Source organism: Monomorium pharaonis, chromosome 11 (genome assembly GCF_013373865.1).
Source record: "Monomorium pharaonis isolate MP-MQ-018 chromosome 11, ASM1337386v2, whole genome shotgun sequence".
Classification (NCBI taxonomy): Eukaryota; Metazoa; Arthropoda; class Insecta; order Hymenoptera; family Formicidae; genus Monomorium; species Monomorium pharaonis.
Window position 1 is genome coordinate 9422083 of NC_050477.1, and position 10354 is coordinate 9432436.

At 25.5% G+C, this 10354-nt stretch overlaps 1 protein-coding gene across 1 annotated transcript; it reads left to right on the forward strand.

Annotated features, from left to right (window-relative positions):
• The first annotated feature begins 1640 nt into the window (after positions 1 to 1640).
• LOC105840417 (putative fatty acyl-CoA reductase CG5065) lies at positions 1641 to 9124 on the forward strand. The gene is made up of 9 exons (XM_036293741.1): positions 1641 to 2084; positions 3677 to 3891; positions 5304 to 5501; positions 5807 to 6003; positions 6363 to 6472; positions 6563 to 6761; positions 7189 to 7428; positions 7605 to 7862; positions 8569 to 9124. The coding sequence occupies exons 2-9, from the start codon at positions 3700 to 3702 to the stop codon at positions 8729 to 8731; spliced, it is 1557 nt and encodes a 518-aa protein (XP_036149634.1). The 5' UTR covers positions 1641 to 2084; positions 3677 to 3699; the 3' UTR covers positions 8732 to 9124.
• Positions 9125 to 10354: the final 1230 nt, after the last annotated feature.

Here is a 10354-nt window from a genome sequence, read left to right on the forward strand (position 1 = left end):
TATTTTTAAATACATTTATACAATAAATTGTATAAATTATTATTTGCACATTACCTTTTGCGTATAACTTGCTTTCACCGTTATCTTTTCTTCTTTGTTACAAATTATATAATTTTATCAATGAAGATAAATATAAGATACGGAACATTAAAAAACAGAGAGAAAAGGTGGAACGTATGTATATTCTACTGATTCAAAAATGTTTAATACTCACACAATAATATGAACGTTGTCAGCATGAATTTGTCAACATATAAAAAGAAAGAAAATATGATATACACTAGACATAAGTTCGCTGTTTATCTATAATTTGTTGAATGTAATTAATTATTTCAATTAAGAAATAATTTGGCCATTTTTATAATATCTTAATTATTTGTAATTTTTGTTAAGAAGAATTTTTATCTTACAAGAAATTTTTGTAATTACCTTTTTTTAGTATTATTTTATTTTCTTACAATCTAATTTTAATAATTTTTTCCTATTGTCTCTTTTATTTTTCTTTATCATTTTTATATTAAACAATTATAATAAAAATTTAATAATTTTTATATTTAATACAGTTTTGCTATGCCTTGAAATTATCCAATAATTAATGTTTTACAAATTGATTTATGTTGAAGTTTTGTAAATATTAACCATAATAATTTTTTTTCTTAAGTGGTATCTTCTCAATGCTAAAACCAGATATTATATAACAATGTTTCAAATTAATATTCTATGTATTACGTAACTAAGTTTGGTAATTGTTTAGAATAGTGGCTGTTCTCAATTTTGAAGTTTTTCAAAATTTTTTTTATAAAATAGTGTATTTTGTTGTAAAATTGAAAAATTGTACGGAAAGGTGTAAAAAAGGGTAAAAAAGATTTGAAAATGTACCATTGTTTTTTTATGATCCCCGCCCACGCGTTCTCTATACCATATAATAACTTCACGACTTTTCACAAACTTTATTCCATATTAATCAGAAAGCATGGTGCATTTTTAAATTTTTTATCCCTTTTTTACACCTCCCCTGCTTACAAAGCAAAGCAAAGAAACGAAGCCTTTCCCCTGTACTCCGCTCATGCGTTTTCTGCACCTTACTCTCTCCTTTGTTTTAAAACTAATAAAATCAAAGCAAGAAATAAAAAAAAACTTTTGTGAAAAAAAAATTAGTAGGTTAAATATTTTTTAAGCTCCCCCGATTGATTATCCCTGTCGGAGTCACAACAAAGACTTTTCCTGATGTGCACAACGGGTGAAAAACAGATTAACAAAACGAAAGGTTTTCTTATGTCTACTACATCCTTCATTCGCACTCACCTGAAACTGAATGTGTGTTTTTGAATCATGTAAAAATTGAGAATATGAGTCCGTGACTAAATAACCAATGATGATTATCTTGATTTTCGCGCACATTTTTAGAATTCTATGACACACAGTGTATAAGTTTTGCAATTAAATCAAAATTTTCTTTAAGATCTATTGCGTCTAATTTTTTTAGTTTATTTGACTTTTCTGGCAAATCATGGAATTTTCTGGCATAATGTTATGACAGTCTATTATAATTTCAACTATTTAAAGTTTAAACAGATATAATAGATAAATTTCTAATTTTTGCAACTGTTGCAAATATATAATTATTTCAAATAAGCATTAAAATCAATTATTTGCAAGAAATACAGCAAATAATTAGTTTGATAGTAAAAAGTATATATTAATCTGTGAAAGACGCATGTTTTTTTTTTTGTTTCATTTCCTCAAGCTCAAGACAAGACTTCTATAATGTATTACTTATAATCCAGTTTATATTTTCTATTTTAGTCGACAAATAATGACTGGAAAATTAATGTAAAGAGAACAAGGAGTTCAGAATTTGTGCTGGTGCGTGTAGCTACAATTACAAGCAGGTGGGTAAGGAAGGAACGCAGAAGGAGAGAGATCAGAAGGTCGTTCTACAACAGTACAACTTTCAATACGGATTACAAAGAAGCTCAGTAAGTTCGTGAGCACGGAATAGTGTGATCCATTCCCAAAGGTAACAAGAATATCATATTAATCATAGGCGATCGGATTAAATCAAACGTGTGGAATATTGACAGGTATTTGATATTTTGTATTACTCTCACTTGCTGCAACATTACTTCGAAATAGAATTATTTGAATTGCCAATTACCAATAATCTTCTCTTTATCCAAAACAATTTTTGTTCAAATTTATAATATTTTAATAAATCAATAGTTTTAACATTTTTTGTTGAAAATCTGTATCTGCATGTAAACAACATGTAATGTCTAAAAAACATCAAAAAGATATCTTAATGACGTCTTTCAGACAATACAAGTTAAAAAGATGTTTTTAAAATATATTTTGACATCTTATAGATATGTTTATTGTCTGAGTAGTTGATTAATTTCCATTATCGCATTCTCATATAAAACGTTGGATTTTATTCTTTAAAATCCATTTTAAACGTCCTGTAATTTAGATCGGATATTAGTAACCTAATTTGTAATTGTTTTTAAAATTATATTTTATATTTTTATTTATATGTTTATTATATTACATAGCACATAAAACATAAATATAATAAAATTCCATTTTATTATATTTAAATTTTTTGACACAAATTATAGATCATCTTAAACAGCACTGATCATATTCTACACAAAATAATTGTATACGATCAGAATATTCTACACAAATGTATTGTACACAAAAAAATTCTGCGTGGAAAAACTGTGCATAAGAATTATCCTTAAATTAAAAACATTAAAATAATTAAAATATAAATAATTAAGTATAAAATAAGACAAAAAAGAAAAGAGAAAATTTTAATTTATCACAAAAACAAATTATTCTGTGATTATTCTTATTTATATTTATATAAACAGTTTACAAAATATAATAACGCTATGTAAAAATTAAATTATAAAATGGCACTGATCATATTCTACACAAATATATTGTACACAAAACAATTCTACGTGGAAAAACTGTGCATAAGAATTGCATCCTTGAAAATTATCCTTGAATTAAAAATTGCACACGGATATATTGTGCGTAGAAAAACTATGTAGTGGACAATTTTTTTACGCACAATATATCCGTATGCAATTTTTAATTCAAGGATAATTTTCAAGGATGCAATTCTTATGCACAGTTTTTCCACGTAGAATTGTTTTGTGTACAATATATTTGTGTAGAATGTGATCAGTGCCATTTTATAATTTAATTTTTACATAGCGTTATTATATTTTGTAAACTGTTTATATAAATATAAATAAGAATAATCACAGAATAATTTGTTTTTGTGATAAATGAAAATTTTCTCTTTTCTTTTTTGTCTTATTTTATACTTAATTATTTATATTTTAATTATTTTAATTTGCTAATGTTTATACTCACATACACACACACACACACACACAAATGCATGTGACGCATTCTAATCCTGTTTAATATTTATTATTTTAAAAATAAAATCTTATGTCATCTTAATTTACCATTGCGAGTTCCTGACAAGCTGGTAAATTGTTTGCAGTTGTTTATAGAGTAAATCATCGTTACACTAAAACTAATACAAATTCTAACATGATGTGTGTTTTTTATTTCAATTTTATTATTATAAAAAATTAAGAACATTAAATTTTAATTTAATCTTATAATATGCTAAAATTTATTGATGTTTTAGTTTTAGCCATAAATAAAAAAATAATGAAGACAGAAATACAATCCTTCTATGAAGGCAAGACCATTTTTATCACCGGCGCTACCGGATTCATGGGTAAAGTTCTCTTGGAAAAATTGCTGTACCGATGTTCTGATCTCGATAAAATCTACATTCTCATACGAAGCAAGAGAGGTCGCAATGTCGAAACTCGGCTCGAAGATATGTATAAATTACCTGTAAGGAGCTGTGTAAATAATGGGAGCTTTTCAGCAAGAGACAAATTAACACAGCAGTAATTCTGTCCTTATCTCTTACTAAATATTAAACAAAGACAAAAATACTGCTGTGTCGATTTGTGTCACTTGCTGGAAAGCTCCCAATGTTATTTTCTTCTTTAATCTAAAAGTCTAAATAATATTGTAAGATAATTTCGCAATATTCTAAATTATTGGGAATATTATGAAACACTATTTGCATTTTTTAGGCTTAATCAATTCACTTAATTTTTAGATTTTGTTATTAATCTTTATTGATTGCTATTTACTGTTTAATTAATGTCAAAACATAAAGAAATGATTGAGAAACTCGCGGTTATATCTTTTATATAGCTTTTTATATTTCTTTATATTTATAGATTTTATGTAAAAATTGTTTTACAATTGAATTTAACAAAGTCGTACATTTTGAGATTTTTAAATGTTAATATTTTTTTTAATTTTAATTAAGAATCGTTACTTAAGGTTTTTCCTCTGCTCAGGCACAACAAGTGGCACAGGGGTTTAAGTAAAGACAAATATTCAAATAACCATTTTATTGTCTTTTTTTTAAATAATAGTAAATACAAAAACAAATTTGGCTATAAACTGTTACCTTCATTACTGAAATAATTTTTTTTTAAATTGAGAATAAACATTTTTCACTATTACACCACCCTTAGATAACTAAATACAACTTAAAATTTGTGTTATATCACTAGCACATATTTACCACACTTACGTGCTGTATTACATCGATTGTTGTAAGCTTTTCTTATCTTATCAATTATTTCAATCAAACGTGCAAGTGCATCGTTTAAAAAATTTAACAGTACTTTCTGGACAGCTAAGATGTATTGTTATAAAGTTTCACTAATATCTGTTCATTACTTTTACGTTTAATACGTTAATAAAAACTGAAAAATCCTGAAAATTTATCGATTCCCGTAAGAGTCCATGTTAATAAAATATTTAATTGGTAGTCCGATGGTGTCCCCTCTTTCGCCGATTTTAGCAAATATTGTTATGGAGGATTTAGAAACACAGTATCTATCGTTAGTTAACTTTAATGTTTTTTGCTTTTATAGATACGTTGACGATATTTTTGCAATTCTCCCCAGGGCAAAGCTTTTAGATATAGTCAATGTTTTTAACAATTATCATCCTCGCTCGCATTTCACATACAAAATTGAATCGGAAAATGCTATCTGCTTACTAAATACAATGGTTCACAGAGATAACAATAGACTCATAACTAATTGGTACCAAAAACCTATGTTAATATTGTATAATGTAGCTTAAAATTAAATTACAGATTAAAACGCGTAAATATTATTCACATAGATAGATAAATAAATAAATATATATATATATAATACTTGATATTTTTATAGCTGTTTCAAAGATTACGTAACGAGAAACCTCAACTTTTTACGAAATTGATACCGTTAAATGGCGATGTATGCTTGCCTGATTTGGGCCTTACTGATCAACAACGTGAAAATCTAATAAATGAAGTACATGTGGTATTTCATTTCGCAGCGATACTTCGATTGGAAGCGAAATTAAAAGATGCCATTGAGATGAACACGGTAAAATATTAATTGTTATATGAAGAAATTTCAACTTTTATATCCAGAATTGCATTTATGTGTGTTATATGTGTAATTGGTTGTTAACAAGTATGTTACGCACGGCTTCCAGATACTATATGATTATTTTTAAACTTCATGTTTACGTGGTATTTTATATAATAGAAATTAATAAGACAATGTCGAACTAAATTGAAACAACATACAATTAATTGAACTTTTAACTAAGATATATATGTCAATGAAGTCTATGCATAATACTTAAAAACAATATCTAAATATATAAAGTTCAAATAATCTTTAAGACAGGTACAAAAAGAATACTGGACTTGGCAAAAGAAATGAAGCACCTTCAGGCCTTTGTGCATTTAAGCACGGCCTTTTGTCACGTCGATCAGGAGGAACTCGGTGAACGTACTTACGATGCGCCCGATAACCCTTACGATGTCATGAGACTTGTTCAATGGTTAAATGACGATGCTATAGATCTTATTACGCCCAAGTATTTAAACCTGATATTATAGATGATATTTATCATAAGCTTATTTGACGAGTATAATTTACTAATATTAATATAATTTTATTTATACTTATAATTATTAAGTGACTGTATTTATAATAACTAAGTTGTTTCTTTGTGATTACTTTGTTTAATTAAATTATAATATATTGAAGATATTTAAAATTATACACATTAATTGTGTTTAAAATCAAAGTATTAGTATTATAAATGTATATATAATAACTGCTTCTTTTAATTAATCGATTTGACTAAAGTTAAAATAAACTTAATTAAGTAATTTTATATATTTACAAAAGATAAAAATATAAAATTATATATATTTGTATTTTTATTTACAGATTACTACATCCGCATCCAAACACTTACACGTATTCAAAACGTTTGGCTGAAACATTAGTGGCCGAAGCATACCCCAATCTACCTTGCTGCATCGCTAGACCGTCGATTGGTGGTTATCAAATTTTAATAATTGTCAGAGATCGCACTAATAATATTTCGACAATTGTAAAGAAGAATAAAAATTAATTTTTTTATACAGTAATACCTTCTTACGCGGAACCAATGCCAGGATGGGTCGATAATTTGAACGGACCAACAGGGTTGCTTGTTGGCGCAGGCAAAGGTGTTATCAGATCAATGCATTGTAACGGTGATCATCATGCCGAAGTTATACCAGTCGATTTTGCAATTAGTGCTGTACTTGCAATTGCGTACAGAATAGGTACTGGCAAGGAAACGTAAGCAATTTAATTTGCTTTATAATATATGTTTTTTTCCACTAATAAAGCGCAATTTAATTTAAATTAAAATAAGTTTGTTTACATTTGTATAATTTATATATTTTTTGTTATTATTGTTTTTTTATGTTTAATATAAAAAGTTATTGTTTAAACATCCTTAAACGAAAATTATAATGAAAAATCTTTGACTTTTCAAAGTTTTCCATTAAATTTATTTAATTAAAAAATATTGATTAGCACAGCAATCTATAGATTATTTGATATTGAACGAAATAGTAATAAGTTTTTAATGTATTTTTTGGATATATAGAGTTTCTTTCACATTTATATGATTATTATGTTTAAATGTGTTAAAATACTTTTTATATGATTTTACACAGTTCTTATATATCTATACATCTGCTTTTTCTATACCTATTTGTAGAACGAAAAGCATACCCGTATTCAATATGACACAAAGCGATATAAAAGTGATCACCTGGGCAGAAATATTAGACAAAGGTAGAGCTATTATTTATGAGTATCCTTTCGAGGGACAAGTTTGGTATCCGGATGGCGACATACGTAGCAGCAAATTTATACATAATCTTTTTGTTTTCTTCTTTCACATTATCCCCGCATACTTGATCGATTTTTTGATGTTAATATTTCTACAGAAAAGATTGTAAGTTTGCAAACTTCTTAATATTTCTCTTAATAATGGTCTTTTAAAAATTACTTTCTCGATTCAATGTATCTATTGTGTAATATATACAATCCTTTTTAAATAATATTTTATTATAACTACATAAAAATGTTTCTTCCAAATTATTACTTATCTTTTTTTGCATATATAAATAGTATGGTCAGAATTCAAAAGCGAATCTCAGATGGACTTGACGTATTGCAATATTTTACTACGAGGGAATGGAAATTTTATAACAATCACGCGATTGAGATATTCAATGAATTATCAACAAGAGATCAGGAAATGTTTCAATTTATAATTTACGATGTTGACGTAAATGATTACTTAAAAAACATTGTTCTTGGTACACGACAATATTGTATGAAAGAAGATTTATCTACTCTGCCGAAAGCCCGTCGACATCAAAAGATGTGAGTATTCGCAAACAATGCTTTTATACATAAAAAATACATTTTCGTAAAATTTCGATTAGTTATTTTTCAGCTTTTTTTCTGAAAACACAGCAGTGTTTTTTAACAAACAAAAGAAAAATATGAGTGGTTTTTTCCCTAAAAAATTTTTAGTGCTTTTTTCTCATTTCTAGAAAGTAGCAACTGTGTATTAGTAAGAGAAACACTTTCTATTATGTAGAAAGATATTCACATGACAGAAAAGACAGCTAATAACAGAAAACTTAACGCTGTCACTTATACAAATAAATACATTTTTTTCTTATTTTGCCCGACATTTTCTAGTATATGTCTACTTTAAATTCTGTATATTAAATAATATATATTACAAATGTAATTATAGATTTGAGTCTTATCTATTTATTAGAGAAATTAAAAACGTTATTTTAAATTCTCAAATTAAAGCAGTATATACAAATTAAATTAAACCAATTAATATTATATTATATTGTTATACAATTAATATTGTATTTTAATCATATTTAATTATATTTTTTATTAATTAAACTATTATACAATCAAATTAACGTAACTTAATTAAAAATATTTTAAGTTTTTATTAAAAAATTAAACTAATATTATAATTAATTCTTCAATTTTTAATAATTTATTTTAAATTGCCGTAAAACTCATTGCGTTTACATTATATAATAAACATTTATTTCAGAATGTACGTTGTCCACATTGTATCGGTATATTTATTCTACTTTGGCGTGTTATATTTTATTTACAACAATGTTGGGATGATAAAAATTTTCTTAGATTATATCATCGATATTATAAAACCACTATCATTCATAGGTACATTACTACAGAAAATACATCTCTAAAAAGTTTTGCGTACACTCTATGTTTAATGTATTACATGCAATGCGTCAAATCTAATAAACCGATAAGGAATTTTTTTCTTATCTATTGTATCTCTTATTTTAATTGTTTGTACGTTTAAACATAAATTATAAGGTAAAAGGTAATTTTAACATACATTATTGAGAGAAATACGATAATCGGTTTTATTAAAAATTAATTACTTACGAGTATAATAGTTGTAAATTGTGAATCAAAACTTTTAGAAAACACTTTGAAAAAACAATACAATATAATAAAATGTAGCATAAATTCTTTGCGATTTAGATTTGATAAAAATGTACCTCTATTTGTTATTCTATTCAATACATATGTACAACAATATTTAATGAAATAAAGGTTTACGTGCGTAGAAATTTATTGTTTAAACAAAATTATTATGCATTAATCCCTATTGCTAAAATAAAAAACTCATTAAAATTAATTGTCTAATTATTATGTACATTATTAACCATTTAAATAAAAATCTATAATGCATTTTTATAAACTTTTTAAAAACTTTACGTTTAATTATACTTATTGTAATTTTAATGAGCCTAAGAGAAGTCAATTAAAATTGATTCAATTTAGATTCGAATTTTAATCAAATTCGTCTATTGTGATTTATTAATTATTTATAATAAATTTAAATAAATAATATAAATTTATATGTGTTTCTTTTTATATGATATGCATATATTATATACATATGTATATTTATCAAAACTTTCAAATATTGCGAAAAATATCAAAATAAATTTATAGATTACTCAAGATAAATTTACATTTACAAAATTACTCTCTTTTCTTCTTTGTAGTTAGAAATTTTGAATATAATTTGTTTTTAATTTTAGAAATTTTGACAAATTTGACATTGTTGAGCGTAAATCGCAACAACGATGAACTAGATTTTCACTTTATATAGTAGCACAAGAATTTATCCAATTTTCCGAGTATGACTTTCTCGGATCTCCGACCTCAATCGATGCTTTTCTCATGGTACAAAAGAGTGTTCCAATAGCTTTGCTACCGCACATACAGATAATTGCTCATGTATACAGGATATTGTGTACCAGTATACGATAGAAATAAGTTTTGACAGTTTGTAAGTAATAATTTTTACAAGATAAAATTAATCTTGATTCTTTTCGGTCAATTTTTAATCTTTTGCTTGTTACGTATAATACTTTATGTTTACATACGAACGCTTCGGTTAATATTTATATAAAATTCAAGATTATAAAAGATTAATTATTAATTGTCATTTTAAATAGAAAATGGGAAATCTCTGCAGATATAGGGCACTTAATAAAATAAATTTTTTTTATTCTGCATATATACCGCTATCATTCATTCTGTAGCTATTTCTCTCCATAGAATATGTAAATTCTATCTTGTATTTTCTCTTTTATAATGAATTTGTGCAACTTTACTAATTTATCAATTATAGTAAATTAATTTAAATCAATTATAATAAATTTTTTAATCTTATATAATTATAATTTTTTAAATAGCACTTAATAAGTCATGTCCATAGGTAATTTCTGTGGAGAACAAACCTAACATCTAATGTTGGGCCATAATTTTATTGATTAAAAAAAGGAATT

What these genes read in the sequence shown, in the direction of transcription:
- LOC105840417 (XM_036293741.1), top strand. Translation starts at nt 3,700, where the DNA reads ATGAAGACAGAAATACAATCCTTCTATGAAGGCAAGACCATTTTTATC. An exon ending in ATGCCATTGAGATGAACACG is followed by an intron (nt 5,502 to 5,806) that starts GTAAAATATTAA and finishes ATAATCTTTAAG; the next exon opens with ACAGGTACAAAAAGAATACT. An exon ending in ATATTTCTACAGAAAAGATT is followed by an intron (nt 7,429 to 7,604) that starts GTAAGTTTGCAA and finishes ATATATAAATAG; the next exon opens with TATGGTCAGAATTCAAAAGC.